Raw genomic sequence first — 16,786 nt, 5'->3', positions numbered from 1 at the left:
ACCTGTAATTTATAACTACAGGGGAGGACAATAATCATTTCACAGAAAAGGGTTAACAGCAATTTGAAATAATTGTTTATGAGCCACAGTTTAAGCATGAACTGTTACTGACCGCCAAATATAAAAAAGAATAAAAGTAATTTACACTATGTGATTTCTTTTGTGCTTTTTTAACCATTCAACAACGTAATAATGTAATGCAGAGTCGTAATGCTAATTAGAAAATGAGACAGAGTTTTCTCATATTAAATCTTTTTTTCAAGAAAACTGTCATGCAAAAAACTTGAAATGTAAGTAACTAGTAGACAGGAATTAAATGCAAGACAGGAGCAACAGCAAGGTTCAGCACCAGGGACAGCGCCGGCTCGGTCTACTCAGCAAGGGCTGGCACACAAAAAACAACCAGCAGTTTAACAGATAAGTCACGAGCAGGAAAGGAAAAATGCTGTGTCAATACATAGACCAACTTTGGGGGGAAAACTATGAAAAAAGAAAACAAAAGCTGTTGCTTGATTCACCACAGAATGTCAGAATTGTCCATGCTATGACAAAATAACTTTTATGTAAACTCGTGGTGCAAAGTCACGCTCAGTGTGTGAATTCAGACAAGTTAAATGTAGTTAAGCTTGTACCGACTTGCAGCGTTAAATTAGTTTACACACGATAACGTATATTTACTATATTTTGAAAGTATAATGGTATTGCCAGGATTATTTAGATGCAAATGGGTCAAAAAAGTATGTGATATCACTTCCTACCTCAGGAGAAGAATCACAATCCCCAAAAGCTTCAACAAAGTCTGAAGGACTTTTCCTCAGAGTCTGGTCAGCAGGCAGTGTGTTGTCATTGTATGATGTCACGAACTTAAAGTCACTGGTTCTTGAACCTGTTGTCAGGTACGCGTCATAATTGTAAGTGCTGCGTAAAGTTCCTGTGCCGTCAACATCTGCGTAGTTAGGAGGGAGATAAGCGCTGGGGATGGCTACTGCTCCATCAAACAACAGTCTGGGCTTTCTCCTGCGACAGAACCTCACACCCAGGATGATGATGATGAAGGTCAGGAAGAAGGTGGACACAGACACCAGCGCGATGATCAGATAAGAGGTCAGTTTGGAATTCTTCTCATCATAAGAAATGTCCTTCAGTTCTGGCACCTCAGCCAAGTTATCAGAAATCAGTAAATACATGGAACAGGTGGCAGAGAGAGAGGGCTGTCCGTTATCTTTCACTGACACAATCAGGTTCTGTTTCATGCTGTCAGGCTCAGAAATGTCCCGCTGGGTCCTGATCTCTCCGCTGTGGAGACCAATAGTGAAAAGTCCCGGATCAGTGGACTTCACTATATGATAGGACAGCCAGGCGTTCTGTCCGGAGTCCGCGTCCACCGCGATCACTTTGGACACCAGAGAGCCTCCGTGTGCAGCTTTGGGGACCAGCTCGGTCATGAAGGAGTTGCCCTCCGGGGCGGGGTACAGTATCTGAGGAGAGTTGTCATTCACATCCGATATGAACACACTGACGCTCACGTTGCTGCTGAGCGGAGGAGAACCGTTGTCTCTGGCCATCACCTGGACTTTAAAACTCCTCAACTGTTCATAATCAAACGACCTCACAGCGTGGATCACCCCCGTGTCTCCGTTAACAGACAGATAGGAGGACACCGGGGCACCGTTCACCTCACCGGGTAACAGAGAATAAATCACTGTACCGTTTTGTCTCCAGTCGGGGTCTCGAGCACTAACGGAACATAAAGTGGAGCCAGGTTTGTTATTTTCACTCACATATGCGCTGTACGACTGTTCCTCAAACACAGGTGGGTTGTCGTTGATGTCTGCTACAGATAACTGAACAGTTTTAGAGGAGGACAGAGGTGGAGAGCCCTCGTCAGTGGCAGTGATTGTAATGTTGTAATCAGACACTAGTTCACGGTCCAGTTGTCCTGTGGTCACCAGAGAATAATAGTTTTTAATAGAAGGAACCAACTTAAAAGGGACACCTTGCTGAATGGAGCAGCGGACCTGTCCGTTAGTCTCAGAGTCTCTGTCCTGCACGTTAATGATGCCCACCTCTGTACCAGGTGACACGTTCTCAGGTATGGGAGTAGTCACTGATTTTAGATGTATTACAGGGGGGTTATCATTGACATCAGTAACATCTATGATGACTTTGGCATAAGAAGTTAATCCTAAACCATCTTTTGCTGTAACACGCAGCTCAAAAGATGACGCTGTTTCAAAATCAACAGTGGTCGTTGATTTTATATCACCTGTCTTCGGATCTATTGCAAAAATCGACTTAATGTCTTCTGAAATGTGTCCAAAACCATATGTAACTTCTCCATTTAACCCCTCGTCTGCATCAGTTGCACTCACTGTCAGCACAACAGTTCCTAGTGGAGAATTTTCGGGCAGACTGGCTTTATAAACGGCCTGGCTGAACACTGGGACGTTATCATTAGCATCAAGTACAGTGATGTGAATGACCACAGTACCTGACCTTTGAGGAGAACCACCATCCACTGCAGTAAGAAGTAGATTTATTTCCTTTAAATCTTCACGGTCAAGCTCTTTATTTAGCACAAGTTCCACAGAATTAGTCCCCACGCCCAGAATGAAATTCTCATTGCTTTGGAGGTTGTACGTCTGAACGGCATATTTCCCTATGTCCGCATCATGTGCTTCTTCTATTGGAAACCGGGCACCTTTATCCGCGGATTCACGAATATCTATATGGATCAAATCATTAGTGAATTGCGGAGAGTTATCATTTATATCCTGGACGTGAAGACTAATTCGATGCAATTCTAATGGATTCTCTAACATGAGTTCTTGTTTTAAAACGCATGAGGCTTTGTCTCCACAAAGGCCCTCTCTGTCAATCCTCTCGGCAACAGTGAGATCCCCATTACGCAGGTTTAAGTCACAGAATCGTTTGTCGCTGCCATCTGTATCAATGCGGGCCTTTCGAGTGGATAGTTTGCTTGTTTCAAGACCCAAGTCTTTTGCGATATTCCCGATCACCCATCCGCGTTTCGTCTCCTCGGGAAAAGAATAGCTTACATCTCCATTAGAAAAACGAAGAGAGAGGAGCAGTAAAACAACGGCACAGCTTTGTAATGATAGTCCAGGGACAGCCATCATGACGTCAATCTAAAAACGATTAACGTTCCCTAGTCAATGTAAACAAAACACAGCCAAAAATGACTGATCTGAACCAAAATGAACACAATCCAAGACCAAGTCTCTGCCTTTTTGGATGATCAACTGCAGCACACTGAGTTCCGGTGTGCGTCGACAAGAGTGGGTGGAGGTCGATACATAATCTTTAACAGCTGGTGCATAGCGACATCGTGAGTCGCCTCTAGAAATTACACACTTCCACACGCTGCAAGTCTTTCCAAAGTATACAATTATGACAACTGTATTTACAAACGATACATTAATTTATAAGTGTATTTATATTGTAATGCCGTAAAGCATGTTCAAAAGATAAAACATAAAGAGCAAGTCTAAAACATCAGCATTGTTTCACCAGGGCGTCGCATATTTATTTATAATGAGCACTGCTTTTTCCGTGTGAAAAACCAAACTCATGTTGGTTAAAACATTGATTTTCTTGCAAAATAAAGTATGTATAAAGTTAAGCGTGTACAGTGGATAACCCTGTGTGCTTATGTCTTTTTGAAATGGTGTGACAGCCATCCATGACAAATACTTTGGAAATAAATTATAGCATGAAGAGTAGGCAAACGGACAGTCTATGAGAAATCCTCTAAAATACCAAAATAGTATAATAAATGACCCGACTTAATTGTTTAAATATTGTAAGGAATGATTCCAGCTAATGAAAAACAATCCTGAAACTTTCATTTCTTTGCTGTGTAGAGAAATAAAACGAGTGAAAATAACAATTTATGTAAGGAAATAAAAGAACAAACTTTGATTTAATTGCAGGACTCTAATCACTATGCAAAAAGCCAATAGATTATAGGACAGGCTCAGTATTTCCAAAATATCACAAGTTGGGGGAAAAAGCTCCACTGTAGCCTCATAAGAAATAGGTCGCCTATAATTTCGAAGAATATGATTATACCATAATAAATATACACGACTACATAAACCAAGAATAAGGAACGCATGCAATTGCAGATCACTGATGTCACTGCCACTGAACAATTGGGAATAGTAAGGGAAATAATTCAGCAAAGCCGTTACTGAACCAACTGAGAAGAACAAAATCATCTTCCTCTTCCCTTGGTCGTTGACAGTTTTGTTTGTTGCAAAAGAAAAGGCCCCATATGTACCTAACTTCCCTAACCACTGTGGAAAAATGCTTTTGATATTTTAAAAGTCATTTTCTCAACATCAATTTCACACTGCCAGTCACAAGAGCGAGTAGTTTAAATGGCTGATGCTCTTACCTCAGGAGAAGAATCACAATCTCCAAACACTTCAGCAAAGTCAGAAGGACTTTTCCTCAGAGTCTGGTCAGCAGGCAGTGTGTTGTCATTGTATGATGTCACGAACTTAAAGTCACTGGTTCTTGAACCTGTTGTCAGGTACGCGTCATAATTGTAAGTGCTGCGTAAAGTTCCTGTGCCGTCAACATCTGCGTAGTTAGGAGGGAGATAAGCGCTGGGGATGGCTACTGCTCCATCAAACAACAGTCTGGGCTTTCTCCTGCGACAGAACCTCACACCCAGGATGATGATGATGAAGGTCAGAAAAAAGGTGGACACAGACACCAGCGCGATGATCAGATAAGAGGTCAGTTTGGAATTCTTCTCATCATAAGAAATGTCCTTCAGTTCTGGCACCTCAGCCAAGTTATCAGAAATCAGTAAATACATGGAACAGGTGGCAGAGAGAGAGGGCTGTCCGTTATCTTTCACTGACACAATCAGGTTCTGTTTCATGCTGTCAGACTCAGAAATGTCCCGCTGGGTCCTGATCTCTCCGCTGTGGAGACCGATAGTGAAAAGTCCCGGATCAGTGGACTTCACTATATGATAGGACAGCCAGGCGTTCTGTCCGGAGTCCGCGTCCACCGCGATCACTTTGGACACCAGAGAGCCTCCGTGGGCAGCTTTGGGGACCAGCTCGGTCATGAAGGAGTTGCCCTCCGGGGCGGGGTACAGTATCTGAGGAGAGTTGTCATTCACATCCGATATGAACACACTGACGCTCACGTTGCTGCTGAGCGGAGGAGAACCGTTGTCTCTGGCCATCACCTGGACTTTAAAACTCCTCAACTGTTCATAATCAAACGACCTCACAGCGTGGATCACCCCCGTGTCTCCGTTAACAGACAGATAGGAGGACACCGGGGCACCGTTCACCTCACCGGGTAACAGAGAATAAATCACTGTACCGTTTTGTCTCCAGTCGGGGTCTCGAGCACTAACGGAACATAAAGTGGAGCCAGGTTTGTTATTTTCACTCACATATGCGCTGTACGACTGTTCCTCAAACACAGGTGGGTTGTCGTTGATGTCTGCTACAGATAACTGAACAGTTTTAGAGGAGGACAGAGGTGGAGAGCCCTCGTCAGTGGCAGTTATTGTAATGTTGTAATCAGACACTAGTTCACGGTCCAGTTGTCCTGTGGTCACCAGAGAATAATAGTTTTTGATAGAAGGAACCAACTTAAAAGGGACACCTTGCTGAATGGAGCAGCGGACCTGTCCGTTAGTCTCAGAGTCTCTGTCCTGCACGTTAATGATGCCCACCTCTGTACCAGGTGACACGTTCTCAGGTATGGGAGTAGACAGTGATTTCAAACTGATAGCAGGCGGGTTGTCATTGGCATCTGTTATATCTATTATTACTGTACAGTAGGACGTAAGACCTGGTCCGTCTTTTGCTCTTACTCGCAGTTCAATGGAGGTCTCAGTCTCATAATCGATAGAGCCGATGACTCGTATCTCTCCCGTCTTATGATCAAGTGAGAACAAAGAGATATAGTCATCAGCTACATGATCAAAATTGTATGTAATATCACCATTGGGTCCCTCGTCTGCATCAGTAGCGCTCACAGTAACCACAACTGTATCTACAGGAGAGTTTTCAGGGAGACTGGATTTGTAAACGTCCTCGCTGAACATTGGGGCGTTATCATTAGCATCCAGTACAGTGACCTGAATGATCGCAGTACCTGACCTCTGAGGAGAACCTCCATCTAGAGCTGTAAGCACAAGCCTTAGTTCTTTCTCTTGCTCTCGGTCCAATTCTTTCACCAAAACCAATTCGGTGTGTTTCCGCCCCCTACCCTGTGTATCTACATTAATGGTGAAATGTTCATTGTTTTGTAAATTGTAGCGCTGTACAGTATTTGTACCGATATCTGCATCATGGGCTTCAGTGAGTAAGAATCTAGCTCCTTTGTCTGCAGATTCTCTTATTTCTAATGTAATCAAATCCTCACTAAATTGAGGAGCGTTGTCGTTTATATCTTGCACATGAATACTGATACGATGAAGCTCTAAAGGGTTTTCCAAAACAAGCTCCTCTTTTAAAACACACGTCGCCTTCTTACCACAAAGGCCCTCCCTGTCGATCCTGTCATTAACAATCAAATCTCCGGTACCCAGATTAATATCACAATACCGCTTGTCATTTCTGTCTGTGTCAATGCGAGCTTTACGCGAGGAAAGTGTGGCAATCCCGACGCCGAGATCTTTGGCGATATTTCCAATCACAGACCCGCGTTTCATCTCCTCTGCAATGGAGTAGCTCACGTCTCCATACGCGAAATGCAGGCTGATGAAAAGGAAAACAACACAGCGATCCAAAGAAAATCCTCTGCGCACTGTATGTCCCATGACCGGCCAGGTGTTCATCCTTCCCTGGACAATTCTTCCCGAGAGATTAAAGACGGCTTTATTCCTCGTTTTAACTATCCGAATATCATTTACAACATATAGGCCCTTTGCATAGTCCTTAACCGACAGACACACCGCACTACAATAACGCTCTGCAATGGTGGAAACGAATGGATGTAGTAGCTCTCCACTCGGCCTTTGTTGGTGCACAGTGACACCAAGAGTTTCAATCAGTTATAGCACCAAAACTAGTGCTAACTTCACTAGCTGAAGGAGAACCTTACTCTTATTCAGTCAAGTTTTGTTTCTTATATCTGCACTGCTATAGTAGATTGTCGAATATGTGTATTTACTATAAATGACCATAGAACTGCTGTGATTGCCTTATCTGGAGAGGCTCCACCGGTCTTTACTGCTATATACTTTTCCTGCATTGTGTTCTTCATAAGCTTTTTTTTTTTTATAAATTAACCCCTACTAGATGTTATACTGTAAGAAACACTTTACCTCAGAGTGCCAAATGCTATGTTTGATTATTCATTTAAAGAAAAGGATAAATCCATCACCATTTAGTTTAAATATGAAATAATATGTGCACAGTAACTCATTAAATGCATGAGAAAAAATGCAATAGAAAAAGTTGCTATAAACCAAAACCAAGCAGAGTATGGTTAAGTAACAATGAAACACAAAGCACTGCATTCAGTAAGCATCAATCACCTCTTTATCAGACTTTCGGTTTAGATACCAGATTGGCGCCACTTAGCATCACATGCAGGGACAAAGAATAACAAATGAGTTCATTTTAAAAATGGAAGCAGGGAGACGGATAGGCTCAATATTTTCTGCAGAGAACGTGTTTGAAAGTGTTCACATATCCACAATTCGCTAAAATGTTTTAATGTGGGTAGTAGGAAAATAAGATGCTTGAGTAAGGTTGAAGTCTGATTAAACTTATATTGTAATACCAATCAAAAACACCTGCATTATATATTACAACTAAATATGACTGTAGCATTATACAGGGTTGCAATTTTCTAACTAAAGAGTATAAAAATCATTTATTTGAACATGTTAGATTGTCCACCATAATAAACTAAAATAAAAACAATAAAATCCATGATCACACTAAATACCTTGCTTATCCTATAAAATCTTAAGGTACTGTACAATGTTGCTACGACAGTTGACGAAAATCTCCAAAATAGATGGTGTAACTTTATAACTTCACAGTTTACAAAAAGTTCTGCACTAAATGAAGATATACATGTGATAGCACTGGTGCTATTCAGTGACACACACTTTTGATGTATCAATGATAGTAATGTGCCCCAATGAGCATTGAGGAAAGACCTTATTTTATATGACTACATTTTATTTGCCTACGGAAAATAGATTGCAAGACACATTTCTTACTAATTGTGTTCTCTAAAAAAATTTGAAATGTTAATGGTACGATTACATTTTGAACAACTCTGTAGTTTTTTTAAAGTTCATCCAATCATTAGATGAGTTAATGCACCTGTTACGGAAAGCCTGAAAAGCAAACCAAAGATATAATCACACTGCTTGTTTGAAACACAAAAACGAAAGACCAAACATTACACTGACACTATAAATGCAGCCGATTCTGATGGTTTACTATGTCTGCAGCTATTTTTGTACAAACCTAATTGCACAAAGTTGGGACATTTTCTAAAATGTAAATGAAACAGAATGCAATTATTTGCTAATCCCTTGTGACATAGGTTCAACTAAAAAACTGTACAAAGACAGTATATTTAATATTCAAACCAAAAAAACATGTTTTTTAATAAATTTACACTGTGAATATGATGCATTGTATTTTTATGTATGTTTTATACAGTGTTCAAACCTTTTTGGAATCAGGGTTGTATAGCTGAAGTTGAGTGCTGGAATAAATGGAAAACATAACCGACCCATCATATTGGCACGAAGAAGACAACATCTAATCCTAAAAGCTATGCCGGTGTAGTTCACTTTTTTCTGAGCTTGTGTGGACACAAACATACATTACATCACTTGATAACATATAAACGTTGCAACCAATCACATTTCAAAGCCGCTGTGTAAATAACTGCATTACTTGCTTAATATAGTTGCTTAATGTAGTTGTACTGAAAGAAATATTTTCCAGCAAAAACCTGTCATCAGCCCAATACAGCACCTTGACGAAGAAATAGCCATGGCTTAAGATGAGGTAACACCACTAATTATGAAGTGAGGTATCAGACATCACAGTCAGGTCTGAATTTTTAGGCCACTGGCACAACAAAGCTAACATTCCAGAGCTACCAAATGTCAGACTCTACACAGCAGCACTTTAAGTTGAAATGTCATCATCCAATTTGCCATAAGTGTAGTTGTTTCTTATGTGCATATTTAACTATCCAAAAAAGGAACTATACTGCAACAACGTGAACCCCAATCTGTAAGACACACAATATGTTTCCGAAGACATTGTCAAGATCGTCCACATTTTAATGTATAAAGTACCCCGGGTTTAATTATGTACACACTGTAAGATAAGTTGTAGTGAATTTTTAGAGGTGGAACTTCACATTTACAAAGCGATTGTTATGAAATATGACACGTTCACCTGATGTACTGATGAATGTGAGTGATGTTCAGCAAAGAGAGGAAAAATTGCAAAAACACTTTTACTTCCTCAAATACGTTCATCAATGCAGATTATTCTGATCATTCCATAAATTGAAGCTACATGCCATGAGCTACAATGCAACTAATTGAATTATATTTTTTTTCAAAAGTAATTTACCGTGAAGTCTGAAATGCCTTGAAAAACTGCTTTGTAATGAAATGGCAAAAATTTACTCTGTACAAAAAACATGATTATGGGTTGGATTATGTGGATTTAGCCAAGGTAAATTCAATGATAAACAAAATGTCAATAAGATTTAACAGAGCAACCTCATGCAGCAGATGTGGACGGCCAAAACTGTTGGACAAACTTGAATGTAACCATGATTCATATCACTTCTTTGCATAATGTGGAAACAAACAACTGTTAAATTGTGGTAAAACAGTACTTTTGAGGAACACCTTAAACCCCAAATACAAGAAAAGACAAACCCGTGGTTAGCCAGTTAAATAAAAAGGGAGGAATAGTGGTTCATTTTGAATCTGAAAGTATATATATACTGGGGCCTACCTCTAAGGACTCCTCTGAATGACCAAATGCTTCAGCAAAGTCAGAAGGACTTTTCCTCAGAGTCTGGTCAGCAGGCAGTGTGTTGTCATTGTATGATGTCACGAACTTAAAGTCACTGGTTCTTGAACCTGTTGTCAGGTACGCGTCATAATTGTAAGTGCTGCGTAAAGTTCCTGTGCCGTCAACATCTGCGTAGTTAGGAGGGAGATAAGCGCTGGGGATGGCTACTGCTCCATCAAACAACAGTCTGGGCTTTCTCCTGCGACAGAACCTCACACCCAGGATGATGATGATGAAGGTCAGGAAGAAGGTGGACACAGACACCAGCGCGATGATCAGATAAGAGGTCAGTTTGGAATTCTTCTCATCATAAGAAATGTCCTTCAGTTCTGGCACCTCAGCCAAGTTATCAGAAATCAGTAAATACATGGAACAGGTGGCAGAGAGAGAGGGCTGTCCGTTATCTTTCACTGACACAATCAGGTTCTGTTTCATGCTGTCAGACTCAGAAATGTCCCGCTGGGTCCTGATCTCTCCGCTGTGGAGACCAATAGTGAAAAGTCCCGGATCAGTGGACTTCACTATATGATAGGACAGCCAGGCGTTCTGTCCGGAGTCCGCGTCCACCGCGATCACTTTGGACACCAGAGAGCCTCCGTGTGCAGCTTTGGGGACCAGCTCGGTCATGAAGGAGTTGCCCTCCGGGGCGGGGTACAGTATCTGAGGAGAGTTGTCATTCACATCCGATATGAACACACTGACGCTCACGTTGCTGCTGAGCGGAGGAGAACCGTTGTCTCTGGCCATCACCTGGACTTTAAAACTCCTCAACTGTTCATAATCAAACGACCTCACAGCGTGGATCACCCCCGTGTCTCCGTTAACAGACAGATAGGAGGACACTGGGGCACCGTTCACCTCACCGGGTAACAGAGAGTAAATCACTGTACCGTTTTGTCTCCAGTCGGGGTCTCGAGCACTAACGGAACATAAAGTGGAGCCAGGTTTGTTATTTTCACTCACATATGCGCTGTAGGACTGTTCCTCAAACACAGGTGGGTTGTCGTTGATGTCTGCTACAGATAACTGAACAGTTTTAGAGGAGGACAGAGGTGGAGAGCCCTCGTCAGTGGCAGTGATTGTAATGTTGTAATCAGACACTAGTTCACGGTCCAGTTGTCCTGTGGTCACCAGAGAATAATAGTTTTTAATAGAAGGAACCAACTTAAAAGGGACACCTTGCTGAATGGAGCAGCGGACCTGTCCGTTAGTCTCAGAGTCTCTGTCCTGCACGTTAATGATGCCCACCTCTGTACCAGGGGGGCTATCTTCTGGTATAGGGTTTGTCAGTGACTTGATGAAAATAAGAGGGGCATTGTCATTGACATCTGTGACATCAATCATCAATGTCGTAGATGACACTAATCCAAGACCATCCTTGGCTGTAATTTGCATTTCATAAGAAGACAACTCCTCATAATCTATTGATCCAGTTACTTTCACTTCACCGGTTGTCTGATCAAGAAAAAACACGTTATTACTTTCATCTGAAATGTGATCAAATTCATATGTCACCTCTCTATTGACTCCCTCGTCTGCATCAGTAGCACTCACTGTAACCACTACGGTATCTAAAGGAGAGTTTTCAGGCAGACTGGCTTTATAAACGGCCTGGCTGAACACTGGGGCGTTATCATTAGCATCCAGCACAGTGACGTGGATAACTGCAGTACCTGATCTCTGAGGAGAGCCTCCGTCTGTTGCCATTAGCACAATCATTAGCTCCTGCTTTTGTTCTCTATCCAGCTCTTTCTCTAAAATTAACTCGCTGTATTTTCCTCCTCCGCTTTTTGAAACAATGTTTAATCTGAAGTTCTCATTTGCCTCGATACTATAGCCTTGGATGGCGTTTTGTCCGACATCTGCATCGTGGGCCTCATCTAGACGATAGCGACTTCCTTTAGAAGCCGATTCACTTATTTCGAATTTTATTGTATTCTTTTTAAATTGTGGTGAATTATCGTTAATATCTTGAACATGGACACTAATGCGGTGCAGCTCCAAAGGGTTCTCCAAAACAAGTTCCTGTTTTAAAACGCAAGACGTCTTCTTTCCACAAAGCCCCTCTCTGTCAATCCTGTCGGCAACAATGATATCTCCCGTACTGAGATTAATGTCACAATACCGTTTGCTGTTTCCGTCTGCATCAATACGAGCCTTTCGAGCACTCAGTTTGCCCCCTTCAAGTCCAGTATCTTTGGCTATATTTCCAATAACTGAGCCGCGTTTCATCTCCTCTGGAAAAGAATAAGACACATCTCCATAAACGGTGTGCAGCACCAGAAGAAATACTTCCACTGAGGTAACGAGGCCGAGCACGGAAAATGCTTTGTGTCCCATTTTCCTGGAAGACCAGTGCCAAATCCACCAAAATTAAGACTTGTAAAATAAAGTCAATCAGCCAACCGAAATCCTCTTCGAACAAAAAGTGCAGTACGAAAAAACGGTGGTGCGAACTCGCTGCTTTAACCAACTAACAATCTATCGTGCTTCAGAAATGTGCAGGCGTGTAGGGTCAAAATAAAAAGCACAATTGAGTAAAGCTAGTGGACAGCGACACTGTGAGCAACGTGTAGGTATTACAAAAGGTTTGAATCCTTTCAGTAACTCTGATGAAAAAGTTAATACAACAGACTCCCGGATTCAGACAGACCCATACATAAATAAATGATTAATATAAAAATGTAGAGGTGCGTTTTCTGTTATGTGTCAGTGTGTATCTACCTCCATAAAACTGCTTTTACTGAACAGAAGTGATAAGAAAGGGAATCTGTAAGGGTTAAGTGGGCTTCAGCACCATGGACAGAGACACACAGAAGATGCAACGCACACCATGGAACAGTGCCCATATGCATCAACAGTCTGAAAAGGCATGCCATACTGCAAAATCTAATTAATTATAATGGCACTGTGGTCATATTTATGAAAATACAATGAATCAAATGACAAAAGCACTAGTTATTCACGTTTTTTTCAAAGAAGTGAAAGACTACAATGGCTACATTTATGAATGGTGTGAGCAAAAGGGTGCTAAGGAGCATGATTGAGTTATGTAAAACCTACTGGTTTATAGAGCCTTATTCAACACCGTTTATTCATCTAAATCCCTGCCACTGTCGGGCAGGGGTAATGAAACAAAGTACTCTATACACTAAACATTGGTCTGCAGGATAGGTTTTCTGGGCTGACTGCACCCACGTTTTGATACATTATGCATCCAAGTTCACACTGCACAACCAAAGGCATCAAGGTAAGCACAATCTCGTACTTCTTACGTACATATGGAAGAAATGTAATGACCTGCTTTCTGTTAAAGGATAAAGTACAGTAAGAAAATAAAGGAAGCAGTACTGCGTTTCAAACACATGACGTTAACCAGTCAATTAGGTATTTCAGTAATGAAACGTAGGTGACAAAAATGAAAAACAGAAAACTTTAGACTCCAACAAAACATAATACAATGTTGTATATTTCTATATCCATAAAACTATCACAACAAAGTGACATTTCACAGAAACCAAATGTATTCTTTCCGGAATTTTGGATCTTTTACTTTGTCCTGTTTTAAATAATTTGGATTAAATGAATATATCACTGATATACTCTTTTGTATGACTCTATTCCATGAACTACTACCGGATGGAACAAGTGGTGCTCAAGAAGACTGATTTAAAATAGTTTGAGTGTAAAAACTCAATTTAAGCACATGCGCCTACCTCTGAAGGCTCGAATGAATCTTGAAACACATCAGCGAAGTCAGAAGGACTTTTCCTCAGAGTCTGGTCAGCAGGCAGTGTGTTGTCATTGTATGACGTCACGAACTTAAAGTCACTGGTTCTTGAACCTGTTGTCAGGTACGCGTCATAATTGTAAGTGCTGCGTAAAGTTCCTGTGCCGTCAACATCTGCGTAGTTAGGAGGGAGATAAGCGCTGGGGATGGCTACTGCTCCATCAAACAACAGTCTGGGCTTTCTCCTGCGACAGAACCTCACACCCAGGATGATGATGATGAAGGTCAGGAAGAAGGTGGACACAGACACCAGCGCGATGATCAGATAAGAGGTCAGTTTGGAATTCTTCTCATCATAAGAAATGTCCTTCAGTTCTGGCACCTCAGCCAAGTTATCAGAAATCAGTAAATACATGGAACAGGTGGCAGAGAGAGAGGGCTGTCCGTTATCTTTCACTGACACAATCAGGTTCTGTTTCATGCTGTCAGACTCAGAAATGTCCCGCTGGGTCCTGATCTCTCCGCTGTGGAGACCAATAGTGAAAAGTCCCGGATCAGTGGACTTCACTATATGATAGGACAGCCAGGCGTTCTGTCCGGAGTCCGCGTCCACCGCGATCACTTTGGACACCAGAGAGCCTCCGTGTGCAGCTTTGGGGACCAGCTCGGTCATGAAGGAGTTGCCCTCCGGGGCGGGGTACAGTATCTGAGGAGAGTTGTCATTCACATCCGATATGAACACACTGACGCTCACGCTGCTGCTGAGCGGAGGAGAACCGTTGTCTCTGGCCATCACCTGGACTTTAAAACTCCTCAACTGTTCATAATCAAACGACCTCACAGCGTGGATCACCCCCGTGTCTCCGTTAACAGACAGATAGGAGGACACCGGGGCACCGTTCACCTCACCGGATAACAGAGAATAAATCACTGTACCGTTTTGTCTCCAGTCGGGGTCTCGAGCACTAACGGAACATAAAGTGGAGCCAGGTTTGTTATTTTCACTCACATATGCGCTGTACGACTGTTCCTCAAACACAGGTGGGTTGTCGTTGATGTCTGCTACAGATAACTGAACAGTTTTAGAGGAGGACAGAGGTGGAGAGCCCTCGTCAGTGGCAGTGATCGTAATGTTGTAATCAGACACTAGTTCACGGTCCAGTTGTCCTGTGGTCACCAGAGAATAATAGTTTTTAATAGAAGGAACCAACTTAAAAGGGACACCTTGCTGAATGGAGCAGCGGACCTGTCCGTTAGTCTCAGAGTCTCTGTCCTGCACGTTAATGATGCCCACCTCTGTACCAGGTGACACGTTCTCAGGTATGGGGCTCATCAAAGATGTCATATATATAACTGGAGCGTTATCATTCACATCAGTGATTTCAATCATTACTTTGGAATCAGATGAAAGCCCATAACCATCTTTGGCATCGATACGCATTTCATATTTAGAATTACTCTCGAAATCAAGTGGTCCTGTGACTTTTATCTCTCCAGTTTTACTGTTTAGTGAGAAAACCTTTTTAGCTCTTTCTGATATGCGGCTAAACTCATATGTCACCTCCCCATTGACTCCCTCGTCTGCATCAGTAGCACTTACAGTGACAGCTACAGTATCAAGGGCAGCGTTTTCAGGTAGACTGGCTTTGTACAAGGCTTGGTCAAAGACTGGGGCGTTATCATTAGCATCCAGCACAGTCACGTGTATATTGGTTGTCCCTGATCTTTGTGGGTTGCCACCATCAACAGCAATCATCACGAAATTTAAATCGTGTTCCTTTTCACGATCTAACTCTTTGTCTAATACTAACTCAACGTTCTTAGATCCATCGGCATCCTCTCGAACAGATAAAACAAAGTATTCATTCTTTTGTAAGCTGTATTGTTTAACTGTATTTTGTCCGATGTCCGCGTCGTGTGCTTCATTAACACGGTATCGAACTCCCTTCATGGCCAATTCCCTTATTTCCAGTTTAATTGTATCCTTTGGAAAAACAGGTGAATTGTCGTTTACATCCTGAATAAGCAGTGAAATGCGGTGTAGCTCCAACGGGCTCTCCAGGACCAATTCAAATTTAATCAAACATGAAACCTTCTCCCCACAGAGCTCCTCTCTGTCAATCTTTTCCCTGATGACAACATTTCCTGTTTTTAGATCAATGTCGCAGTAATGCTGATAGCTTTCCTCAGTATCAATACGGGCTTTACGAGTGAACAATTTCCCCACTTCCAGCCCGAGGTCCTTGGCGATATTTCCAACAATGGATCCGGGCCTCATCTCCTCCGGCACAGAATAGCTGAGATCTGCAGTGGCGATGTGGACAAAGACAGCAAAGACGCAGAAAAGAATCAGCAACGATCTCCCTCCGTGGCCCATGATATCTTCCTTAAGAAGACACGGAAACAAAATTCCGCCACTTCTCTAATGAAAATTAAAACGTAAGGTTGAAAGTAAGGTACGCCGCCTCTACAACAATGGCAGCTCCGGTTTAAGTGCTTGAATTATTCCTTTTGCAGTGGGTGGAGATATGAACCTCCTCATATCTGCGAGTGAGCAGCGACGCCGTGAGTTTATTTGGAATATTACAGATAAAAATCTACGAAACCAACATAAGATGTCACAGTTACTGCCATTATCAACACCACGATCCTAACACGCACAATGAAAGTAAACTAGAATGTTTGGGGTTTGCTCTAATAGCGACAAATAGAGAAATCACAATTCAGCACCATGGACAGGGCAAGAAGTGCCAGAGAGACCTCAAAACTTTCCCTCATTTAACATTTCTGTTCATAAAGTATCTATGATATGTATGATTACTGAACATAGAGTTAAATCATGGTCTTAAAATTGAAGTGATGGGAGGGATTTCCACAAATATGAAATGAACATGACAAAAACTTTAAATTAAAAAACATTACGATACATACATAATATTTACATCTTATTTTAACATGTATTAAAGAAAAAATGATTATATTC

At 41.8% G+C, this 16,786-nt stretch overlaps 4 protein-coding genes across 6 annotated transcripts in view; all 4 read right to left on the bottom strand.

Annotated features, from left to right (window-relative positions):
• The window catches only part of LOC131981893 (protocadherin gamma-C5-like), a 338,840-nt gene that overhangs the window by 282,476 nt on the left and 39,578 nt on the right, over positions 1-16,786 (bottom strand). The window contains exon 1 of one of the 3 annotated variants that reach the window (XM_059346421.1): positions 10,014-12,509. The exons of the other annotated variants lie outside the window; for them this stretch is intronic. Within the exon in view, the coding sequence (XP_059202404.1) occupies positions 10,014-12,413 (2,400 nt within the window). The 5' untranslated portion in view covers positions 12,414-12,509. Of the gene's footprint in view, positions 1-10,013; positions 12,510-16,786 lie in introns of those variants that run through there. 3 annotated transcript variants of the gene reach the window in all.
• On the bottom strand, positions 711-3,318 carry LOC131982182 (protocadherin beta-16-like). The gene has a single exon (XM_059346777.1). It carries the CDS (start codon positions 3,138-3,140, stop codon positions 711-713), a length of 2,430 nt encoding a protein of 809 aa, XP_059202760.1. The 5' UTR covers positions 3,141-3,318.
• On the bottom strand, positions 4,400-6,897 carry LOC131982181 (protocadherin beta-16-like). Its single transcript, XM_059346776.1, has one exon. The coding sequence runs from the start codon at positions 6,836-6,838 to the stop codon at positions 4,400-4,402; it is 2,439 nt and encodes an 812-aa protein (XP_059202759.1). The 5' UTR covers positions 6,839-6,897.
• Positions 13,772-16,473, bottom strand: LOC131982180 (protocadherin beta-15-like). The gene has a single exon (XM_059346775.1). The coding sequence runs from the start codon at positions 16,178-16,180 to the stop codon at positions 13,772-13,774; it is 2,409 nt and encodes an 802-aa protein (XP_059202758.1). The 5' UTR covers positions 16,181-16,473.

This window comes from Centropristis striata, chromosome 12 (assembly GCF_030273125.1).
Source record: "Centropristis striata isolate RG_2023a ecotype Rhode Island chromosome 12, C.striata_1.0, whole genome shotgun sequence".
NCBI classification, from domain to species: domain Eukaryota; kingdom Metazoa; phylum Chordata; class Actinopteri; order Perciformes; family Serranidae; genus Centropristis; species Centropristis striata.
The sequence above is the reverse complement of the archived record's forward strand: the minus strand, read 5'-3'. Positions and strand labels throughout refer to the sequence as shown.